Source organism: Microcaecilia unicolor, chromosome 2, assembly GCF_901765095.1.
Source record: "Microcaecilia unicolor chromosome 2, aMicUni1.1, whole genome shotgun sequence".
Taxonomy (NCBI): domain Eukaryota; kingdom Metazoa; phylum Chordata; class Amphibia; order Gymnophiona; family Siphonopidae; genus Microcaecilia; species Microcaecilia unicolor.
The window spans coordinates 623,464,485-623,490,021 of NC_044032.1; the positions used below are offsets into that span (position 1 = coordinate 623,464,485).

The 25,537-nt window shown below is 42.1% G+C and overlaps 1 protein-coding gene across 4 annotated transcripts in view; it reads left to right on the plus strand.

Moving 5' to 3' along the window:
* ANAPC10 (anaphase promoting complex subunit 10) overlaps positions 1–25,537 on the plus strand; it is a 157,082-nt gene that overhangs the window by 52,575 nt on the left and 78,970 nt on the right. For all 4 annotated transcript variants that reach the window (XM_030191683.1, XM_030191680.1, XM_030191681.1 and 1 more), the window contains exon 4: positions 10,567–10,687. In XM_030191683.1, the coding sequence (XP_030047543.1) occupies positions 10,567–10,687 (121 nt within the window). The remainder of the gene's footprint in view (positions 1–10,566; positions 10,688–25,537) is intronic.

Sequence of the window (25,537 nt, forward strand, 5' to 3'; positions counted from 1 at the left end):
AAATCAAACAAAATAAAACATGGAAAAGAAAATAAGATGATACCTTTTTTATTGGACATAACTGAGAATAACTGAGAATTTATGTTCCTCGATCCTCAGGAAGCTTTGCTATTGCTTTCTTGCTATTTAATTTTCTCTTTTGTATGTTTGTATCTGACATTGTAGTTCCTTTCTTTTCTCTATTCTTATTGTAATTTTAAATTGTACACTGCCTTGGTCTGCCAGTCAGTAAAGGTGGTATAGAAAGTAAATAAAATGAATGAAAAAAAAGACCCCCTAAATGATACTGCACTATGATCTTGTGAATTCCTGCTTCTTTTTCTTCCCTGTTCTGACACAGGCCAGTTTATTTCAGTTTGTCTGAAATGTTAAGGAATTTCTGAGCATTTGATGTCATCTAGCATTTTGAAAGGTGCTTTGCTATCCTTCTATATAACTAGACTTTGAGCCCGTAAAAACGGGCTATTATAGGAAGGGGGGGTTGAAAGGCCCGCCCCTCCCCCTCCGAGTTCGCGCCCCCACCACCGAGCCGTCACCACCCACCTTCCACCCGGCCGGGCCCTCGCTCCACTATTGAAACAGCGAGGGTCCGGGAACGCAGCACTGAGCTCTGCTGAGCTGCCGACGTCGGCCTTCGTTCTTCTTCTCTGCCTGCAGCTGCCTGTCCCGCCCTCGTGTGACGTAACGTCGTCGAGGGCGGGACAGAGGCAGAGAAGAAGAAGGAAGGGCGATGTCGGCAGCTCAGCAGAGCTCAGTGCTGCGTTCCCGGACCCTCGCTGTTTCAATAGTGGAGCGAGGGCCCGACCGGGTAGAAGGTGGGTGGCGGCGGCGACTCGGGTGGGGGGAGCGTTAGACGGCGGTGTCCCTCCCTCAGCAATGCGCAGTACAGACACTCTGTGTTCCGCCCCCCGTCATCACGTATTGACGTGGGGGCGGGGCAGAGAAGGTCTCTACTGCGCATTTGCGAGTGAGTACGGTCACTCGCCGTTTATATGTTTGATAATTCTCACCTCCAATGTTCTGACTTGCTGCCTGGGACTGTGGCTCATTCCGAGTTGGTCTGCTAGGCTCTGTAGATCAGGCTGACATCACTGTAGCCATTATGATGTCAACTTCAGAACCCAGAGGGAAAAAAACATGCCTCACAGCTGATCCATGTCCAGAGGAGGGTCGCTGGACATGGGTGGCTGGAGGGGGGGCAGGGGAGAGAGGAGGGTCGCTGGACATGGGTGGCTGCAGGGGGGGCAGGGGAGAGAGGAGGGTCGCTGGACATGGGTGGCTGCAGGGGGAGAGGAGGGTCACCGGGCATGGGTGGCTGCAGGGGAGCCGAGGAAAACCTTGCTAGTGCCCGTTTCATTTGTGTCAGAAACGGGCCTTTTTTACTAGTTGGTTAATAATAATTGTAACCATATGGCACTTTCTGTACCTAAAAAGGAAACTAGAAATCACACACCGTAATTTTTGTTTCAAATACATGTGCCCTTTTTTATATCTTATTTTTATTATAATAATTTCACAACAGGTTCAAATGAAGAATAACATGTTATGGAACAATACTAAACCAACCCAGGATGTGTTTCGCCCACTGCCTGTGTCGGGCTGTTTTTACAAATATATATTTTATATATATATATATAATACATTTTGTCTTTCAACGATCTGCTTCGTTTATTTTCCGTCTTGGAGTTTGCAGATCGTCTGCCTTTGTGTTTTCTTGAACAATACTAAACCATTCAGAAATAGGTGACGTCTACAAAAGAATGAAAAAGCAGGAAAAGACCACATTGCTATAATTGGAGCAATGATTTTATAGTCCACAATTAAAGTTTTTAATCCAAAGCTACTGTCTTAAGGAAATAACATATTGTAAGAGACTAAGGAAACTTTTTTTTCCCTTAAACTTGTTGCTTATTCAATTTAAGAGCTGAGTAAGCATTGGAGAGACCTCAGAAGGCTTATGGAAAAGAAACTTGTACGTTAAGAATTTTATTTTAATAGTCTGCATATTTGTGTCTTAATGATTGTTATTGGAAGAGTCCTTTCATGAGCTCCACTTGTTATCTGCACCATGTTCATTCTCTGCCTCTATATAGGCTTCTGAAAAGGCTGAATATGGTGGTGCCTCCATTTGCTGAGATTCATATAGTTTGTATTATTTTATTTTATTTTTGTTACATTTGTACCCCGCGCTTTCCCACTCATGGCAGGCTCAATGCAGCTTACATATTGTATACAGGTACTTATTTGTACCTGGGGCAATGGAGGGTTAAGTGACTTGTCCAGAGTCACAAGGAGCTGCCTGTGCCTGAAGTGGGAATTGAACTCAGTTCCCCAGGACCAAAGTCCACCACCCTAACCACTAGGCCACTCCTAGTGAGAGGCTTTCCAAAAATTCAAACACTGATATCTCCTCTTAGGGGGAGTAGGGTGGGAAGAATAATTTGAGAACAAAAATGGGAATCAGAATTTTATTTTTGTACTTTTTTTTTTCTTATTGGGATTTATTAACTGCCTTTATGAAGAGACTAGCTGTCCCTGCTGGCGTTGCTCAGCAATAGGTTAGTACTTTGTAAAGGAGAAAAGTAAGGTTTATTTGGGTGTAATAACACTGTATAAGTATGTATTTTTAATGTGAGAAATTAATCATAAAGAATAGGTATAGATATATGTATATAGATGTATTTTTATTTGTTCAAACAGAAATAGAACACACAGGAGTAGATACATATTAAATATGTTTAATACTAGTAAAAAAGGCCCGTTTCTGAAAGAAATGAAATGAGCTCTAGCAAGGTTGTCCTCTAATGGCAATTATGTTTTTAAGGGACCTGTTAGGAGAGAGTATGTGTGAGAGACAGTGAGTATGTGTGAGAGAGAGAGAGTGTGTGTCAGAGAGAGAGAGAGAGTGATTGAGAGACAGTGTGTGATTGAGAGAGAGACAGAATGTGTGTGTCTGTCTGTGTGAGTGAGAGAGTGTAGTGTGTGTCCCGTGTGCACCAATTATGCTCTGTCCCCTGCATTCATCCATATGCAGCAAACGTCCTCTGTGCCCTGCCCCTCCATCCATCCATGTGCAGCATCTCTCCCCTGCTCCCTCCATGCGTTGTGGTGCAGCAATTCGCCTCTTTCCTTTGCCCTCCCTCCTCCACCTCCATCCCAGTTCCAGGCCTCCCTCCCTCCCTTTGAGTTCCAGGCCCTCCTCCCTCCCTCCCCTCTCTCTCTCCCCTCTCTCTCTCCTTTCCATCCCCCCTCCCTCCAAGTTCCAGGGTCCACCCTCCATTCCTCCCTGTTCCAGGGTCCACCCTACGTCCATCCCAGTTCCAGGGTCCTCCCTCCCTCCCTCCCAGTTCCAGGGTTCTCCCTCCCTCAGAGTTCCAGGATCATCGTCCCTCCCTCCCTCCCTCCCCTCCAGTTCCAGGCCTCCTCCCTCCATTTTTGAAAAGTCACCTTCACTTACCCCATCGGGGTTATGGCGGCCGGCAGCAGCGGTACAACGCGTGCAGGCTCGGCCCTTCTGTCTCTCTCAGCTCTGGTCCCACCCTCATTTCCTGTTCCTGCAAGAGCGGGACCAGAGCTGAGAGAGACAGAAGGGCCGAGCCTGCACGCGTTGTATGCCGGCCCCCTTACCGTTACTCCGTACGTGAGCGAGATGCTCTGCACAGCGGTAACTCTGGAGGGAGGCTGTTGTCGGCGTCAGTGGTGTTTCTGGAGGGCGTCTGTTGAGCGCATCAGGCAGTCTCGAGCCTTTTCTGGTTTTTTTGCTGTCAAATATGCGCATTCCAGTTTGGGGGGGGGGGGGTTGGATCAGCTGTGAGGTTTTTTTCCCCCTACCGGGGTCTCATCTTAATGGGTCCAGTGATGTCAGGCTTTTAATATAATTTGTAATAAGTTCTCATTCAAGCTCAGTTTGATAAACATTTTTTGTTTTTCAGTTTGTAGCATATATGTATAAAGACTTATTTGAGCCAACTTGTGAACAGGCGACATATAATTGGCTATGTGAAAAACATGGGTTTTGTAAGTTGACACCTGTGACTACTAACGTTTGACCTTGAGGCTAGTTGAACTGGAGACTGCAGTCTTGTGAACTGTATCTGATAGATGGAATAAGAGGAATTTTAGGTATAAAAATGTGCTGTCCTTTGGCACAGCCTGTCAAGTTTGTAGCTTCAATAACACGTGGCATAGTTTAAGAGCTAAACATGTCTCATTACATAGCTTTGGAGCATGCAGATTTTGTAGCAGTATGATTGGCGAACCATTTTACTAAGTGTAGTTGATGTGGTGACATTCCTGGTGGATGCAGTGAATTTAGAAATTCAGCCGGATAATTTACAATGTCATTAGTATTTTTACCTCCTGAGCAATACATACCAGGAGGTTCTGCCTTAAATTTTACTGCACAACATAATTTGCAGACCATGTTCATTTTGCCAATGTTCAGTTGAGGAGACTCTTCATATTCGTTCATTGAGATTTAAGAAACAGCTGCCCCTTTTCATTTTGACTTCGTTAATAGTCTTCTAGTAGCTTCTCTTTTAAGATTACTTTCTAAACGTTGAGCATTTTGCTGTCTGGTCTCTTGGGCTGTGATAGCAGCTTATGCTTGTCTTTGGTACTGAAGTCTTATTTTGTTTTCTTGTTGGTTTTCAATACTCCTTATTCAAGCTTGCCTTTTCCTTTGGTTCTCAAGTCGCCTTTGATTTTCAACTGGCATTTCATAACTGTTAGTTTAGCCTACCTTTTTCGCTGATCTGCAAACCATATTTCATTTTCCATTGAAGTTTCAACCGCCCTGGATAGAAAACAAACTGTTTATATCTGGATCCATGACTGGCCCAAAAATGTATGGTTTGCTTTAAATATATTCTACTTTAAGTCAGCCTTAAACATTGACAGTGCTGTTGGGGGGTGTGAAAATGGCTGAGTGGGGGTATACTGCTGAGGGAGGTCGGATGTGTATGTTAGAATGGGTGAGGGTGTGCTACTGAGGAATTGTACTGTTGATAGAAGGTGTGAGAATGGGTGAGTGTGAATGGGGGGTGTGGTACTGAGGGGATGTGAGAATGGGTGAGTGGGGGTATACTGCTGAAGGGTAAGTGTGAGAATGAATGAATGTGAATGGGGGTGTACTGGTGAAGAAGGTTTGAGTGGGGCAGTTTTGTTGAGAGGTATGTGAGAATGGGTTTGAGTGGGGGTGTTTTGCTGAGGGGTGTGTGAGAACAGTTGAGCGTGGGTAGGGCTGTGCTATTCTGTGGTGTGGGAGTGTTCTGCTGAGGGGTGAGTGTGTGTGCTCCTCTAGGGAGTATGAGAACAGGTGAGTGTCAGTGGGGTGTGGGTACTGAGGGGTGAGTGAGAGTGCGGGTGTGCAATTGGGGTTGTTTTGCTATGTTGTGTGAGTGGGGTGTTTTATGGAGTGCTGTATTAGAGGGGGGGGTGGGGGTGTGAGAACGGCTGAGTGTGACTGGGGTGTTTTACAGAGTGGTGTGTGAGAAAGGGCAACATTGACATTGAGTTGAATACTCCCTTAAATCAGAAAATGAGTTTAATACTTCCTTAAATAGGAAAATGTGGAGACTGGATTCCTACCTAGCACTAACATTTCTTTTCTGATCAATTTGTTTAGGTTGATTTTCTTGATTAGTTGTTTGTTTCAATCTAGCAAGTGGTTTTTGTTTGGCTTTCACCATTTTCCTGTGAAAACATAGCTTTTCAATAGCATATTGAAATCCAGTTCCCTTCCCTTTTCGAGGAGTGTTCCCCTGGTATGGTAGTGAACACACACACTCCCGGGAACTCCCACTCCCACACACCTTTTTTGCTGTGTGTGTGAGAGAGAGAGAAAGAAAGAAAGAAAGAAAGAAAACACATTATCTTTGCTTTTCTGGCTGCCATTGCACACTGGGCGGAAGATTTATTCTTCCACATTTGCTTCACTTTGCAGTTGTTCAAATTTCATCTGCCATTTTGATGCTTAGTCTTCCAGTCTCCTAAGGTTCTCCTACAATTAATAGTTTTGTATCATCTGCAATTTTTTTTGGTAATAATTTGTATTAAGAACTTAAAAGTGCAGGTACAAGACAACAATACAATTTTTAAAAAAAAAAACCCCACTACTAATAAAAGGAGAATAATAACAGGCAAATTGCCAAACCTTGTAGCAACAAGCTGAACAACGATAGTTTTTGAATTTTCCAGTGAAAAGAAACAGACGCCCCCCCCCCCTTCAAATACCCCCAACACTTCAAGTAACCTCCCCAATAAGGAATCTGATGCAAGAACCAGATCCAAGAAACAAACTTATGCAAGATACCTTCTAAGTTAGTAATTGAGAATCCAGCTGTTTTGCTTGATTGGGCATCCATTCCAAATTGTCTCCCATATCTTCTTAAACTTAGTCTAGCATCATGCCAACCTGCTCAATACCTTTCAAGAACTATCATAAAAAGCACCGGTCCCAGTATCTGGGGCACTCCATTATTCACCTTCCTCCATTAAGAGAAATAGCTTTACCCTACCCTCTGTTTTCTGTCTTTTAATCAGTTCTCAATCCACAACAGAACATTACCTTCTACCCATGGCTTTTTAATTTTCTCGAGAATCTCTCATTAGGGACTTTGAAACACTAGATACACTACATTAGTTGGTTCATCTTTATCCTCTTGTTTATTATTTTTTTAAAAATGTACCACCTTGGTGTGAATCAGATGTCCCTTGGCTGAATCCATGGTGACTCTGTTCCATTAAACCATCTTTATGTGGTTGGCAAGTTTGTTGTTTATAATAGTTCCCAGGATTTTGCCTGGCACTGACGTCAGACTCCAGTCTTTAATTTCCCAGATCACTACTAGAATCCTTTTTAAAATTTGGCAAAAAATTGGCCACTTTCCAATCTTCAGGTACCACAGATGATTTAATAAGAGGTTACATATCACAGATAGTAGACCGGCAATTTCATTTTGACTTTCAGGACATTTAACAGCACTGTGAAGCAATCATATAACAGAAATATCATATATGTAATCAGAATAGGAATGATACCATAATAGGCAGCATGGAAGAACATTACAGTTTATAGTTATATTTTAGCACTTTATATACCGCCTTTCACAACAAATCAAAGTGATTTGCATAAAAAAATAATTAAAAAGTTATGCAAATAAAAAGAACACCATAAAATCAAAAGCAAAGCCTAACATAAGTCAGAGTAAGAGCTAGTAGGAAAATTACGAGAGAATTTAAGAACAGAAGGTGTGAGCTGCCAAACAATGTAGCTATGAATGCCAGATGGAACAAATGGAATTTTAATCCAGCCCTGAATTTTTTAATAAGATTGTTCTGTTCGGAGAGACAAAGGAAGTGAATTCTAAAGCTAAGGAGCATAACAGAAAAATGCTGAGTGTCTGGTAGCTTCTAAACGAGAACAGAAAACTTGGAGGATGGTAAGCCTATGACCTTCAGATGAATGTAAAGATTGAGAATGGACACAGAGAGAAATAAGGGAAGATAGGTAAGAAGGGGAGCACCTTATGAACGATCGTCAATATTATTTTGGACTCTATTGTATTGGTTACTAATGCTTTATGAAACCACTCTATTAACCACAAAGTAACCACTCTATTGTTTGGTATTGCTTATGAAGTATTTGTTTTCGGGTTCTTGCAGGCCTTTGGCTCATCTTTATTGTAGATCAGTTGTTGCCATGAATATCTAAACCTATTTTCTTCTATTTCTACATGCACTCGAACCCCTGATGATGCCTTCGGGTGAAACGCTACGGGGTTTGGCGGTGTTGAAAAAAATGGGTGCAAAGCTGTGATTTAATCCATAAGCGGTGATCCAATTCAGCGTTTATGAAGTAGGAACTTTAAAGGTTTGAACTGAAGTCTACACGAGTCCTGAATGAGACTAGTTAGAGACATTCCAGCATTATGTATTTGGATTACAGGCATAAACGTAATGGAAGAATAATTAAACTGAACTGCTGTTTAACCAGCGTATAGAGATTCAAGATACAACTGAAGAGCTGACGGATCAGAGAATTTAAAGAGTGTACTGGAGTTAGGATTGATAAAAGGACTTATCCATTGAACCAGTTATTTCATGCCTTATGTTAAATCTTATTCATGGACTTGTGTTTATGTATTTGGTTAAATTTAGTGGATTAAGGGATGAATGGATGATTGAGTGCATGTAGAAATAGAAGAGGGTGGGTTTGGATATTCATGGTGATGACTGATTTGTAGTGGAGATGAGCCAAAGGCTTGTGGGAACTTGAAGGTGGATATTTTGTAAGCGATATTGAATAGTGGAGTGGTTACTTTGTGGCAAAATAATGAATATCCGTGAGAGATATTTGCATATAATGGTTGCAGAACATGCAGATCTATCTCATGCATATTCAGTGTAGAGATTCCAAAAACATGACTGAATGGATGTGTCCTTAGGACTGGATTGAAAACCCCTGGTGTAGAGTGACATTTAAATGAATCTTAGATAAAATTGTGCAGTCACAAAATAAAAATATCTCTTTATTTTGCTGTATCACGCTCACTGACCAGTAGCTGAAATTCTAGGAATTGTGTGACTACTGAATGTTGTGAGGGTCTCACGATTCATAGAAGCAGAAAATAGCTTATACAGGGATGGAGGCTACTTGCCTGGAGATGAACAAGAATGTGGTTGCCAGTGTAGGGGCCCAAGCAGGATGCTCAAAGCATTCACAGGGTTAACCTTATGTAGGTAATGGGATTAGTGCAAAGGTATTGCATGATATCTGCCAACCAGGTTATAGACACACAGTGGTGCGATTATTTTATAGCGTGCTGCTTAACAGCAGTGAGAGATCTATCTCAATAATGACATCTCATATTTCCCCTGTCTTCTAAGGCATTGGAGAGCCTGATAAATTAGAGTCTCTATGAGAAATAGGGCTGAAGGAGAGGGCTTAGTTCAAACGCATGTTTGAATTCCGTTACCATGGAGAGGAAAACGGTAACGGAATTCAAACATGCGTGGGATAAACATAAAGGAATCCTGTTCCGAGGGAATTGATCCTCAGAAGCTTAGCTGAGATTAGGTGGCAGAGCCGGTGGTGGGAGGCGGGGCTGGTGGTTGGGAGGCAGGGATAGTGCTGGGCAGACTTTTAAGGTCTGTGCCCTGAAAATGACAGATACAAATCAAGGTAAGGTATACACAAAAAGTAGCACATATGAGTTTATCTTGTTGGGCAGACTGGATGGACCATGCAGGTCTTTTTCTGCTGTCATCTACTATGTTACTATGTGCATGAGAGAGAAGGAGAACTGTTGTATTCTGGACTGATTGTAATCTTCTTAATACTGTAGAAGGGAGACCTGAATAAATAACAATACAATAATCCAATTTGCTAGCAACCAAAGAATAAAGTAAGGTAGCACAAGCAGAGTCAAGAGAAGTTTGAACTGAACACATATGACTGAGAGCAAGAAAACTTGAGCGAACTACAGAAGTGATATGTGCATGGAAAGAAAGAGGAGTCTATAATGACCCCTAAGTAACTGAATGACTCTACAAGAGCCATTGGACAGCTGCATAAAGATGGAGCAATTGAAGGACTCGAGGAATGTGCTGAAATCCATAATGCAGTGATGTCACCACAATACAAATGAAACACCTTAGTAGGCATGCATTAGAACATTCAAATAACATAGATATGATGCTAATGGTATTCATACAGTTTAGAATAATGAAACATCCTAATAGGTAGCCAAGGGAGCAAGTATAGTTGAGATGGGACAAACTGAAGGGTAATATATTTGTGCAGTTGAATAAGATATGAGGAACTAGTCTTCTCACAGGGTGTACAGTAAGCTAGCTAGCCCTGGGGTGGAGTGAGTGGACAGCCATTCGCTGCATGCAGTAAAGGCTTCACAGAAGAGCCAGGCTTTCACCTGCTTCCTGAAGTAGAGATAATCTTGAGTTAGGCTTAGCCCATCTGGGAATATCAGTGGAATGAGTTCCAGGGTGTGGAGCCTCCATCCTTTCGCGGAAAGGACGAGGAGGCTCAGTATTCATCCTTGAAACTTCTTGATGTGTGTAGAAGCCTGATTAGATATCTGGAAGTCACAAATGAGTTTCGCAAATCAGACAGACTGTTTGTGCTGAGGAACTGGAGTGAATGCCAAGAGAGAGATAGATGTCTCAGCTCTCTATCTCTACCTTCTGGTTTATGGATACAACTATCCCACAGATTCTGGAATAGTGGGAAGGACTAATGGAAAGAAAATTATCACGTAAGACCTAATTTCTCCTTACTGTTCATAGCTCTAGAAATATAAACAAATCTCCTGTGCAGTGCAAAATTGGTTTATTTTTGTTACTGATGAAAACTTATTGACAGACAGTTAAGACAGTGTTCAGGCCAAGGTCTCTTGCTGACCAGAGGAACAGCTGTCCTGTTCTTCCTGTGCACTGAGAAAGCCAAGCACTGGCACGTGTGGATAGGGTCCTGAAATTTCACAAGCAAATTAAAAATGTTTAATTGAATAACAGATATAGCCACAATCCTCTTCCTTCTTGTTACAGAAGGAAGACAACAGTGAAGACGCTGTGCATCTATGCAGACTATAAATCTGACGAAAGCTACACGCCAAGCAAGATATCTGTTAGAGTGGGAAATAACTTCCACAACTTGCAGGAAATCCGGGTATGTTTTTTTTCAAATCCATGTATGGTTAGCATTTTCTTTCAGAGAAAGATCTAGTGCCTGATACCAGCCAAACTATTTTTAGCTTGCTTTGCATGTTAGAGGTTAAGCTATTATTATTATTATTGATGCATTCCTCAAGATAGCATCACGGAGTCAAAAGGAGTACAAGGAATTGATTTAATGAACTGTGCTCAGCTTTAGTGTACAGTTCAATGGTGCACATGCTATAAAACGTTTTGCTCCGGATGCAATAAAAAATGGTATGCAAATAATCTGCCGAGATGAAAGAGTGCCAACTACTGAATTAGGGATGCATACAGTTTGCTGCATTGGGCATTAACTACAGAACTGTGCAAAGCTTATAATGGGATTGGGCCATCCATTATAAAGAAATGTGTATGCACATGTCTGATTGTTCATGCTCCATATTGAGCGCACATTTATAATTGTATGTATTGCCTGTGGCAGATATTTTCTGCACATCATACTGCATATAATACAGCACATAATAATTTATTGGTATGATATAAGGATTGTGCCTTTAGTTTATCTTGCTGTGAGTGCTAGAGGGGTATGAGCAGGAACCAGAAGACAAAGTGGCCATTTTGTCTTTGTTATGCATTTTGAACTGGTGTTCTGACTTGTGTGTTTCACATTGTTTCCCATCCTTTAGTCTTCTGTGAGTGGGCCATTTTTTGTACTTGTGTTTTTTGTTTTCTGTTATCCTGTAACTTGTGCATTTGCTGGAAGAGCAGCTGTGTGTGATTGCTGTGCAAATGGAGTGTGATATGAGTATTGTTCATGTGGGAGTAGAAGGCTTGACAGGTTGAGTAGAGAAGGAATTTATGAAGAGTGTATAGAATACATGAGTGTAGTCAAGGGGGACAGATGATGGGAGGCAGCAGCATATGTGGAGAAACTTAAAAAGGTGGTGAAAAGAGGAAGCATTTTAGAGCAGCGATGGGGGTCAGCGAGCTGGCAGTGACATGAGCACTCAGGCCCTGATGATTAAACCACCTGCGCTGTTCTGAACAGTTAGCACCAGAAACAGCATGGGGGATTAAAGTCCTCATGATCAAAACTAATAGCATGCAAATTCATGCGTGCTATTAGTTTTGATCATGAGGGTACTTCTGTGGGAGGGTTGTGCCTCGGCATTCGCCCAAGGTATAATCCTCCCACAGACCTTGATTGACAGGTCCGGGCTGTCAAAAACAAAAAAAGTCATACACTAGATCACTCATTCCCCCCCCCCCCCCCATACACACACACACAAAGGGCTGGAGTCCTGTCCCCCCCCCCCCCTGCATGTAAGGGGCTGGAGATCCAGTAGACCTCTCCTAAACACCCCCCCACACACACACACACACACACACACACACCAGACAGGCCTAGTGGCCTTCTCCCTGCCCCTCCCCAGACATTCAGACCTCTAGCCCCTCAACCTCCTCCCCCCGACACAAGGGCACAAGTGGACTGAGGTCCAGTGGACCTCTGACCACCCCCAACACAAAAAGTAAATCCATAGTGTCCCAGTGGGCAATATACCCCCTCCCCCCCGTACCTTGTAGTGACGGAGGAGGGAGTAAGTATTGCCATACTGGAAGAGACCAAAGGTCCATTGAGCCCAGCATCTTGTTTCCAACAGTGGCCAATCCAGGTTACAAATACCCAGCAAGATCCCAAAAATGTACAAAACATTTTATACTGCTTATCCCAGAAATAGTGGATTTTCCCCAAGTCCATTTAATAACGGTCTATAGACTTTTCCTTTAGGAAGCCGTCCAAACCTTTTTTATACTCCGCTAAGCTAACCGCCTTTACCACATTCTCTGGCAACGAATTCCAGAGTTTAATTACACGTTGAGTGAAGAAACATTTTCTCTGATTCGTTTTAAATTTACTACATTGTAGCTTCATCGCATGCCCCCTAGTCCTAGTATTTTTGGAAAGCGTGAACAGACACGTCACATCTATCCGTTTAACTCCATTCATTTTTTTCTAGACCTCTATCATATCTCCCCTTAGCCGCCTTTTCTCCAAGCTGAAGAGCACTAGCCGCTTTAGCCTTTCCTCATAGGGAAGTCGTCCCATCCCCTTTATCATTTTCGTTGCCCTTCTCTGCACATTTTTCTAATTCCACTCTATCTTTTTTGAGATGCGGCGACCAGAATAGAACACAGTATTCGAGATGCGGTTGCACCGTGGAGCAATACAAAGGCATTATAACATCCTCATTTTTGTTTTCCATTCCTTTCCTAATAATGCCTAACATTCTATTTGCTTTCTTAGCTGCAGCAGCACACTGAGCAGAAGGTTTCAACGTATCATCAACGACAACACCTAGATCCCTTTCTTGGTCCGTGACTCCTTATGTGGAACCTTGCATGACGTAGCTATAATTCGGGTTCCTCTTTCCCACATGCATCACTTTGCACTTGCTCACATTAAACGTCATCTGCCATTTAGACGCCCAGTCTCCTAGTCTCGTAAGGTCCTCTTCTAATTTTTCACAATCCTCCCGCGATTTAATGACTTTGAATAACTTTGTGTCATCAGCAAATTTTATTACCTCACTAGTTACTCCCATCTCTAGATCATTTATAAATATGTTAAAAAGCAGCGGTCCCAGCACAGAGCCCTGGGGAACCCCACTAACTACCCTTCTTCATTGAGAATACTGACCATTTAACCCTACTCCCTCCTCCTTCCAGTGCCACCTCCAAAATGGTGGCACCCTTCCCAGTGCATCCTGGGATGCACTGGGCAGGGCTTTCCTTACCTGGCTTGGACGACGGCCGGGGGGGGGGAACAGAGCTTAACCCTAATTTCAGCTCTGAGCTGGCATAGGCGTAGCTCTGCGCTATTCTGCCCATTCGATCAGAGTGCTGGCACGGGCGTTGAAGGTCCCCTCTGGTCATATGTGCAATGGTAAATGCAGGCGCTAGTCCGGCACTAGTGGCCTCTTGTGCCTGCATTTACCTTTGATCATTGGGGTTTCAGGGAGATAGCGATTATGAGCAGGCTGGGAGCAATGGGCAGTAGAAACACATCTTTGCGTTGCGCTTTACAGGGGATGTGAAGGACCTGCTGATCCTCTGCATCGAATATCACAAATTGTATGTGGTAAAGACAACAACTGAGCAGAAATGACAACTGTGGCATCAAGTAGCCATGTGTCGGCTCTCTGGGGGTGAAGATGCACACTGCTAAGCAGCTGTAACACCATTTGCATGATAAACTTCAAGAAGTTAAGAGGAAAGCAGTGGACACAGAGCAATCTAAGCAACAGAGGGAAGGGTCAGGCATGCACCCTAGAGCTGACAGCTCTGGAGCAGCAGGTCAGAGACCTCTACAGGTGGACACAATCCTAATAAATAGGTTGTAGTTTTGCATCAGCACAGCCAAGAGACCCACCAGTAATGTAATTGAAGCAGGTGAGTAGATCATGACCATAACCACATTGATGTTCTCATTATTGTATCCATAAAAGGGCATAAGGATAGCCATACTGATGTAGTCCGATGGTCCATGTAGCCCAGTATGCTGCTTCCAGCAGTGGCTAATCCAGCTGACAAATACCTGGCAGAATCCTAAATAGTTGCAAAATTCCACGCTACCAATCCCAGGGACAGCAGACTATGGAACTTGTCCAAACCTTTTTTAAACCCAGATAAGCTAATCGCTGTTACCACATCCTCCGATAACAAGTTCCAAAGCTTAACTATTCGTTGAGTGAAAAAATATTTCCTCCTTTTCATTTTAAAAGTATTTCCATGTAACTTCATTGAATATCCGCTAGTATTGTACTTTTTGAAAGAAATAATCGATTCATATTTACTCTTTCTACACCACTTAGGATTTGGCAAACTTCTGTCATATCCCCCTCAGCCTGTCTCTCTTTTTCAAGCTAAAGAGCTCTAACCACTAAAGCCTTTCCTCATATGAGAGGAGGTACAGTTTCTTATGAGGGACTTTATCAAAAGCTTCCTGAAAATCTAGATACACTACATCAACGGCTCACCTTTATCCACTTCTTCAAAGAAATGAAGCAAATTGGTGAGGCAAGACTTCTCTTGGCTGAATCCATTTTCACTCTGTCCCATTGTCTGTGTTCAGTAATTTTATAGTTTCCACTATTTTGTCCGGCTCTGATGTCAGGCTTACTGGTCTGTAATTTTCCAGATTACCCCTGGAACCCTTTTTAAAAATTGACATTACATTTGTCACCTTCCAGTCTTCAGATACTATGGATGATTTTAATGTTGGGATACAGATCACTAAGAGTAGATCAGCAATTTCATGTTTCAGTGGTTTCAGTATGCTGGGATGTATACCATCTGGTCCAGTTGGTTCATTACTCTTTAATTTGTCGATTTGGCTTAGTACATTTTCCAGGTTCACTGAGATCTTTGTTCTTCCACATCATCACCCTTGAAAACCATTTCTGGCACAGGTAGATCTCTTACATCATCTTCCTTAAAGACCAAAGCAAAAAAATCTCTCTGCTATGGCCTTTTCTTCCCCGAGTGCCCCTTTTATTCCTTGATGATTTAACAATCCCATGGATTCCCTCACAGACCTTCTGCTTCTAATATATCTGAAGAAGTTATTACTATGAGTTTTTGCCTCTGTGGCAAGTTTCTCTTCTTCTCGTTTAGCCTTCTTTATCAGTGCTTTGCGTCTAACTTGCCAGTGCTTATGTTGCTTCTTTCTTTCTTTCTTTCTTTCTTTCTTTGGATCTTTTTCCCATTTTTTGAAGGATTTTCTTTTGGCTTTAATAGCTTCTTTCACTTCTCACTTTAACCATTCTGGCTTATCGTTTGCTCTTCTTTCCACCTTTATTAATATGTTGAATATATCTGGTCTGGGCTTCCAAGATGGTATTTTTAAAGAACACCTATGCTTGATTCAAAATCCTAACCTTAGCTCTGAACTTTTTTAGCTTCATTTTTTTAAATCATTTTCTTCATTTTATCATAGTTGCCCTTTCAAAAATTAAATGCTTCTACAGTAGATTTCCTTAGTGACTTCACTCCAGTTAAGTCAAATTTGATCATGCTATGATCACTGTTTTCCATCAAACCCATCATTACTTCTCGTACTAAGTTCTGCGTTCCACTAAGGACTAGATCTAAAGAACTACTACAGAAAAGGAGGAACAAACAAAGTAAGCTTCCGAAAATCACTAAAACCCAACTTCTTCAATAAGGCATACCACAATGATCTATCCTAAACACCAGACAACGAAACTTATACCAAAACTGGACAAAACCGAACTCTCTATACTTGACTGCCTCAGTTACATGTCACAAATGAACTTTAACGCAATACCACCCTATTTCTCATTCCGAATATGAATTCTCTACACTTGACTGCTTAATCTACTCTGTCACTTATGAAGTTTAATGCAATACCTCTTTGTATTTCTCATTCCGGAAATGGCGATCGCCATTATAGAATAATGTAAGCCACACTGAGCCTGCAAATACATGGGAAAATGTGGGATACATATGCAACAAATAATAATAATAAGCCAGGGTCAGTCATTCCAGGCATGTCATTGGAATATGAGAAGTAGCTTTTATGGAACTGCAACTCCTTGTCATGGAAAGCCAAGAGCTTCTGAGCTGTGATACCACAGGCAGGCATTCGGCCAGCCTGAGAGTCTTATGCTCACCTGGGTTGACTCTTTTTCATAGTAGTTAACAGAGACACCATTGGTTTCTGGCCAAAAGAAATGCTCTGCTTTGAGGCGGTATAGACAGAGGGTGATCAATATGCTTGGCACCCTGAAAAGTTCCATGCAGGTAGTGACGGCAGTGCTGGCTCAAACAATCATCCCTTGACACCCTCATAATTCCTTCCTCTCTCTTCACTACCCTCCCTATTGATGCTTGACCAGGTAAGTTGTAGTCGCCATTATAGATGTTCCATTTGTTTGTTGTATTTTCCTTTGTTAATTAAAAAAAATGTGGTTTGAGTGCTCTTTTTGCCTTAAATGGAAAGGAGTAGGACTTTTCAAGAGGGAGGCTATTGCATATATTGGATGTGCATTGAAAGAGGGATTTCATGGGATAATGAGTGCATAAATTTTCTAAACATGCACTTTTATGCCAAGTACAGGCATTGCATGCAGGTCAAAAATGTGCAAATGCATGCTCATGTTTTCCTACCAGGAATTACAAGTTATGCACAGAAACCACTCTAGAAATGGCTCCACAGGGAAACAAACTTTGATTTCTCTATGAGAGATGTACAGCTTCTTGCAGAGCTATTTCTGTGAATTTAGAAAGATTGATTTAATATTCTGGGCAGTTCCAGGAGGAACCCATCACTGCTGTTGTGCACGTGTGCATGTGTTCCTGACCACATACTTCGGCTCTGTGCAAGGGATATGGCTGAGAAGAAAATCCAACTTTATCCCTAGTGTTGTTGAGCTCCTCATGGAGCTTTTTCTCTCAAAATAGAGTCGGCTGTTCTGTGTTTCGGCCACCTGAAGAACTAGAAGAGAATGGGATCCCTCAACACCTCTGCAACAGCAATGTTAAGCATCCAGAGGCAGGTTACAGATATCACTATCGGTTATTAACTAATAAGGACAAAGGATAGAATACAGAAAGAAAATTGAGTTCTCCAACCAACCAAAGAAATGTAAGACCATCGGCTATGAGGGATTGCAAGAGGAACTAAGAAGCCAGGGTTTTTTTGTGCCATTGATATGGACAAGTCATAGGTGATGTACTTTTAGCAAAAATTAAGTATAACCACTGTAAATGATGGGAGGTGATGGTACAGCACACCTATAGCCTCCACAACTTTGTGATAAGAGAGTCAAAAGGGGGTATAAGAACATAAGCCTTGCTATACTTGGATAGACTGAAGGTCCATCAAGCCTAATATCCTGTTTCCAATGGTGGCCAATCCAGTTGTACATTCAAAAGTGTTGTTGCAACTTTGGAATACAACCAAACCAAAGGAAGACTTAGAAAGTACAAGATTTTCATAAAGTTATAAGGGTAAAAAAATAAAGGGGGAACAATATGTGGACTCTTTGGATCTCAGTTTATTGTTGTATGACCTTGACCTTTCATCGCTCCTTGCAGTTTTTCTTATATTAATGTATTCAAATCAATCAGGTTTACGTCCCGGTTACAGCTGTGGCAGATGGTATCGGGGTGTGAGCAACCTAGGGGTGAGATGTTCTGGTACAACTGGATCTTCCTTTCTTCTTTTTTTTTTTTTTTTTAAATGAATTTACAAATATTTTTTTACAAGACATACTCTTGTTATTCAGAAACTGTTGCGTTCTCGAGGGCCTAGGCATTCTGTCAGGTCCTCGAGGCAGGACTGGAGTACGTGAGCCCTTGGGCCACTGCCGAGGAGCGGCAGCGGCAGGCAAGACCATCTCGGTACTGGAAACACAGAAGAGCAGTACTGGAACTCTGGACTGGAGTAGTACAAGGCAGGCAACTAGAACAGATGAGACAGGAACAGCTTCACCTGCACTTAGCCACCGTTCCTCCGGAGTTGAGCTTCGAAGTGCAGGTGGCCGGCAGGACTTGCAGGATAAGGCAGGAACTGAAGATCCAGAGGACCCACCCTGGGTCTGGGATACACGAGGGCGACAGGGCACGGAACTAGACTCAGACAGTGTGCTGCTGCACAGCCACTAGCAAGACCCAGAAGACAGACCAAGGAACACAAGGCGTACAGAAGCTAGCAGGAGCAAGGACTAGGGCAGCAACACACTAGGCAGAACGGGGATCCGGGAATACCCACAGGGTAAACCCTCTAGCTAGGTGGAGACAGGATACAGGAATAATCACCCAGGAAAACACACTAGCCAGACAGATACAGGATTCAGGATATACCCTCAGGATATACAAGCAGGGTAGGCACACAGGCTAGGCAAGGCAGGGTTCAGGGTAAAGAGAGCAAACCAGGAATAACAGGCCAAGGGTCTTGGGCAGGCAGCACAGCAAACAGAGTAACCAGGAAGAACAGGCCAAGGGTCTGAAGCCACAGCCGTTCCACACACTGACTGGGGAACCCACAAAGGCTGAGGCTTCGCATACAGACAGAGAACAAACCCGGACAAAGGCTTCACCCCAACCCAGGGTAAGCCAGGAACAGAGGCTTCACCCCAAACACAGGGTAAGCTAGGAAGGACCCGCAGTCCACAGACAGAGGCAGGGAAGACCCCCCCCATGGAAGGACAACAGAGACACAGACACAGAAAGAAACTGGGCTGGAAGCACAGCCCTTCCTTATGAAGGCTCTCACTGATGAGTCACCAGCAGCAGGACAGAAGCAGGAAGTACACTGACCCCAAAGAGAGGCTTGACACACATAGGAAGTGAGCCCACAGGAAAGACAGGCAGGAGCCATCTTGGAAGCTGGCACAGAGCCGGTGGCAGCCATCTTAGATGCTGGCTCCCTAGAGAGGCATAGCCCACACAGGTGAGGTCTAGTGAAGCAATCAGCCCAGAGACTAGCGACAAGACAAACACAGACAGACAGAAGCCAGCAGAGCTGCTGACCCCCAGAAAGAAGGTAAGGCTGAGGGTGGTCACGGCCACAGACGTGACAGAAACACAGTAGGAAACAAAAACAAATGAAATATCATAAAGGCAAATAGAATCAACTTTATTGGACTACAATCACTTAGAAAGTGTGACAGAATCATAGGAGATTATTATTCTAACAACGTGAATCAACTGTACATATAGCAATAAGTACAATCATAAAGGCTACACATGGTTACCTGTCCTATTCTTTTCTAACATTATTATTATTTTACCTTTTCTAAATCAAGAAAAACTTTTAATTGCTCAGGGGAGTAAAAAGTATATTTTGTCTCCCCATATCGGACCAAACATTTACATGGCTAAGCAAGAAAAAATCTCTTTAACAAGGCATACCACAAAGATCAACATATGTGAACTCCTCCACATATATCCAAAATTGTTTTTTAAAACTTGCTTGTTATACTATCATCATGCTTTATCATTATCATGTACCCAAAATCCATATCCATCATCCATGATGTATTGTAAGCCACATTGAGCCTGCAAAGAGGTGGGAAAATGTGGGATACAAATGCAATAAACAAACATTTACATGGCTAAGCTAGAAAAAATGTTCCCCCTAAATTCAATGTTTCCTGTCTCATAGCCAAAAACAATTTTCTCTGTTCTTGAGGTGACTTGCAAGCTCATTTTCAAAGCACTTAGCCTCCCAAAGTTCCATAGAAACCTATGGAACTTAGCCTCCCAAAGTGCTTTGAAAATATGCCTCTTGGTAACATCTGGATAAATCCAATTTTTTTCACTCCAAAAAACACATCTGAATATCTAAAATAAAGTCTTAGAACGGCATTCAAGGCTTATTCAAACACAAAGGAAACAAGAAGCATAGCTCTCTCAGTAACATTTTGTATTGATTGTTCCAGAATGGCAGAAATACTATTCACATTGATATTTGTATCCTCTCCACCTTCTCCTTCCTTTTATCTCCGGGAATTCTTAGGCAAATAGTAAATCTTATTAAGAGGAGGAATAGCATCCTGTGGTATTTTCAACCAAGTATCTTTTAAATAAATCCAAAGGCAAAGTCCCGGGGACTTTAGGAAAGTTCTTGGAATGCCCTACCGCGGGAGGTGGTGGAAATGAAAACGGTAACGGAATTCAAACATGCGTGCCGAAGGAATGGATCCTCAGGAGCTTAGTCAAGATCGGGAGGCGGGGATAGTGCTGGGCAGACTTATACGGTCTGTGCCAGAGCCGGTGGTTGGGAGGAGGGGCTGGTGGTTGGGAGGCGGGGATAGTGCTGGGCAGACTTATACGGTCTGTGCCCTGAAGAGCACAGGTACAAATCAAAGTAGGGTATACACAAAAAGCAGCAAATATGAGTTATCTTGTTGGGCAGACTGGATGGACCGTGCAGGTCTTTTTTTTGCCGTCATCTACTATGTTACTATGTATATGTTACAATAGGCAGAGATTTAAATGCCTGTTGAAATTCTCTGTCTGCGCAATCTTTTTATGGAGAGCTAATTTATCTTTAACCCGAGGTAAACTTAAAGTCTTGAAACTGTTTCACATCATCTTGAATTTCTTACGACCAAGGCCCGAAATGACCAGATGACCACCGGAGAGAATCTGGGATGACCTCCCCTTACTCCCCCAGTGGTTACTAACCCCCTCCCACCCTCAAAAAAATCTTAAAAAATATTGATTGCCAGCCTCAGATGTCATACTCGGGTCCATCAAAGCAGTATGCCAGTCCCTGGAGCAGTTTTAGTGGGTGCAGTACACTTCAGGCGGGCAAACCCAGGCCCATCCCCCCCACCTGTTACATTTGTGGAGGAAACAGCGAGCCCTTCGAAACCCACCACAAATCCACTGTACACACATCTAGGTGCCCCCCTTCACCCGTAAGGGCTATGGTAGTGGTGTACAATTGTGGGTAGTGGGTTTTTTGGGGGCTCAGCACAGACTGTAGGAGAGCTGTGTACCTGGGAGCAATTTATGAAGTCCACTGCCGTGCCCCCTAGGGTGCCCGGTTAGTGTCCTGGCATGTCAGGGGGACCAGTGCACTACAAATGCTGGCTCCTCCCATGACCAAATGGCTTGCATTTGGTTGTTTCTGAGATGGACGTCCTTGGTTTCTATTATCGCCAAAAATCAGAAACGACCAAGTCTAGGGACGACCAAATTTCAGGATTTGGACGTCCCTGATTGTATTATCGAAACGAAAGATGGGCGTCCATCTTGTTTCGAAAATACGGGTTTCCCCACCCCTGGATCGGGACGTTCTGCGAGGACATCTAAATCGAAACGAGGACGTCCCTTTCGATTATGCCCCTCCAGGTGAATGTTAAGAAGTTGCATCTGTTGTGAAGGTAAAAGCAAAGTGATTGTGTCACCTTTTATCCTGCATTTGTATTGTTGGCTATCGATAGCAGTGAGATCCAGATTCAAGATTTTATGTGTGGTTGATAAATGTGGCAGTGCAGGTATTCCTGCTGTTTGGTAAGAGAGATATGTCCAGCAGAGAAATACTGATCTTCACAGAGGGGGGCTGTTATATTTTCCCCTCACTGGCAACTATATACTTGGTGTGAGCTACAGACAAGCCTGCCTTGGGGAATAAACTTCCGTTGGTTGGACATTTCTCAATTTGAAAAAGCTCAAAACCAGGCTTTCTGTCCTGATTTTTGGCAATTAAATTTAGGAAGAAGAATTCAGGGGGAGGTAAAGTATTGTGTTAAATGTATTTGTATATGTAAATTGTTTAAAATTCATATTTCCAACTTTATTTTAATAATTAAATCTTCCTTGATGCATAGGCAGAATAGTAAGTTATCAACTATAAATGTAAATAGGCTATGTGTAGTCTGTACTGTCCTTTAAAATATGTTTGTTATACCTGTTTTTGCACATGGATTTTTTTTTTAAACCTTAAAAATGTTTGAGGCAAATCAGAATTACTTGATTATTATTATTATTTATTGCATTTGTTTCCCACATTTTCCCACCTCTTTGCAGACTCAATGTGGCTTACAATACATCATGAATAATGGAAATATATGATAAGATAGATATTTAGTATTACAGACAGATCTTGGGTGACATGATTATGATAAGACAAGATAGTAGTTATCTTGTACACACTCAGTGTTATACAGACCTCAAACAAGATTTTACAGGAACTGCTAAATACAAGAACTACGAAATACAACCCCCCCAACTAACCCCTTCCCCCAATAGAACTTGCAGCACAGGGAGAATGCACAAAACCCCATATATGACATTAGGTGCCATCTCTGTACCCAAAGGCCCTATAGATTATAAGAGAAAACAGCAAAATTGCATATAACAGGAGAATGGTATTTATATCAAGTCCTAAGTATTTCTGAAGAGGCGCTCCCTCCCCACTCCAAATAGCACATGGATTTTTTTATGCATGTAATGTTTTACATGGAATGGACTTGTATAGCACGACCATGGCAAGCAGAAACAGAATATCTTTCATCTTGCTTGGGTGGGGGCGGGGTATCATTTCTGACTTGATCCTTCTGGATAAAGTAGTCTAGTTACCATGTTAGTCTACTTAAATGTATCTAAATAAAAACAAAATTAAGGTGATACATTTTAAACAAACTTAATTTTTCACTGGCTTTCGAGAGAGAAAACCCTCTTCTCACAGCAGTACAGTATGTGCAATAGATAACATTACTAGAATATATTACTACTACTACTACTATTTAGCATTTCTATAGCGCTACAAGGCATACGTAGCGCTGCACAAACATAGAAGAAAGACAGTCCCTGCTCAATATATTAGTGAATCACAGAAGCAGTCCAGTCCAGGAAGGGGAAAAGGTGGGGAGGGGGGAGATGGATGGGTGTTAAAGGGTCAGGCAATAGAATTTTATGATGTGTAGTGTTTTGTTAAGCCTCTTCCTTTCGGAATGATCTTCTCAACTTCATATGCAGTGTATGTATTTGTCCACTAGATGTCACTGTTGACCTTTACCTGCTGCAGAACTGTGTCTTGGAAATGAGTTTTTTCTCAGTTTTAATTAAATGTAATGAATGTTTCAGCAGACAAGTTTAAGGGGAGATTCAATGAACATTATGGAACTTGAAGCTGTTATTTATTTATTGGGATTTATTAACTGCCTTTATAAAGAGATTCACCCAAGGCTGTGTACAGCAGGTACAGTTTAACATAAAAACTTACAATTTTATTGACAGCATTACAGTAGTAAAATAACCAAGTAGAAACATAAATACAATAAATGAGGTAAACTTAGTAAATTGAAACCTAATAATAGAACTACCGTGAACCAGTATCAAAAATATACACATTTAACAGCACTAGAATTCAGATACAGGAGATATAATACAATGTTAACATAAAATACTAATGATACACCTAATAAGCATGCATAAGATCATTCAACTAACATAGAGATTTTCTATAATACAACTTACCATATAGCTGAGGGATCAAATGCAGATACAGTATACCTCTTTACCACTGCTTTTGACTCCTAACCACTACTCACTTGCCCCTGTCCTTTTACCTCGCCTATTTATTCCCTTACCCTTAATTGTTCTGTCTGTTTACCTGTCTTATCTAGATTGTAAGCTCTTTGAGGAGGGACTGTCTTTTTGTGTATGGTGTACAGCGCTGCGTATGCCTTGTAGCGCTATAGAAGCGATAAGTAGTAGTAATGTAGAAGCCTGCCCTTGCAGATCAGCAACGCGGCTGCGCAGGCTTCTGTTTCTGTTACAGAAACAGAAGCCTGCACGGCTGCCATGCTGATCTGCAAGGGCAGGCTTCTAGATGGAATGTTGCTAGTGGAAGTGTAGCCTAGTGGTTAGTGCAGTGGAACATGGGATGTTGTTACTATTTGAGATTCTGGAATGTTGCTATTACTTGAGATTCTACATGGAATGTTGCTACTATTGGAGATTCTGTTGCTGCTATTTGAGATTCTACATAGAATGTTGCTATTCCACTAGCAACATTCCATATTTAGATTGTGAGCTCTTTGAGCAGGGACTGTCTTTTGTGTATGGTGTATAGCGCTGCGTGTGCCTTGTAGCGCTATAGAAGTGATAAGTAGTAGTAGTAGTAATGTAGAAGCCTGCCCTTGCAGATCAGCATCGCGGCCGCACAGGCTTCTGTTTCTGTGAGTGCAGGACGTCAGACTCACAGAAACAGAAGCCTGCGCGGCCGCATTGCTGATCTGCAAGGGCAGGCTTCTACATGGAATGTTGCTAGTGGAGGAGTAACCTAGTGGTTAGTGCAGTGGAACATGGGATGTTGTTACTATTTGAGATTCTGGAATGTTGTTATTACTTGAGATTCTACATGGAATGTTGCTATTCCACTAGCAACATTCCATATTTAGATTGTGAGCTCTTTGAGCAGGGACTGTCTTTTTTGTGTATGGTGTACAGCGCTGCGTATGCCTTGTAGCACTATAGAAATGATAAATAGTAGTAGTAGTAGTAGTATATGATGGGAACAAGATGCATGGTACAGTCAGTTGGGATAGTTTAGATCGTTAGCTAAACTCAAGCAACTTTAAGAGATAATGAACTGATCTAACACAGTATGTGTGGCAAACTAGTACAGGTGCAGAATGAGTGTATAGTCAGGTTAGGTGGAAAAAAAAGTTAAATGTAAAAATAAAAAAAGCGGTTGGCTGCTTTAAATTGTTTTATTTAAAAAACAAAGCAAATGTTTGAGGAAGGTAATCTGTCTTTTAATTAGATACAAGGACATCCTTTTTTTGGTGTCAACAATGATGTCGTCAGATCCTGTCACTGTGCATGTTTTTGCTAAATTTAACTTTCAGTGATATCCTAGATCAGGTGTGGGCATGAGGATCCTGACTTCTGCTCCTTTTCCCACCTAACCCTGATGCATCCTCTGTTTCTCCAGACTCTGGCTGCTATTTCTCCACACTGCATGAACTATGCCTACAACTGATATAAAGAAACTGTCTCTAGAGTATTTGGGTGTCCTTTTGAACTCATTGTTAACTTTTGGACCACAGGTTAATTTAGTTGTTAAAAAATCCTTTTTTTTTTTAAATTAAGTTATCTGATTCAATTTTTATCAAGAGCATTTTAGAGTGTTAGTGCAATCAGTGATCTTGTTGTTAGATTATTGCAATGCTTTATATACTGGGTTATCAGTGAAGCTTATGAAGAAGTTACGCTTGATTCAAAATACAGCAGCAAGATTGATGCATTGAAAGATCATGTGACTCCTTTGTTTCTGGATCTGCTCTGGCTGCGAAACACAGGTTTAATTCAAAAT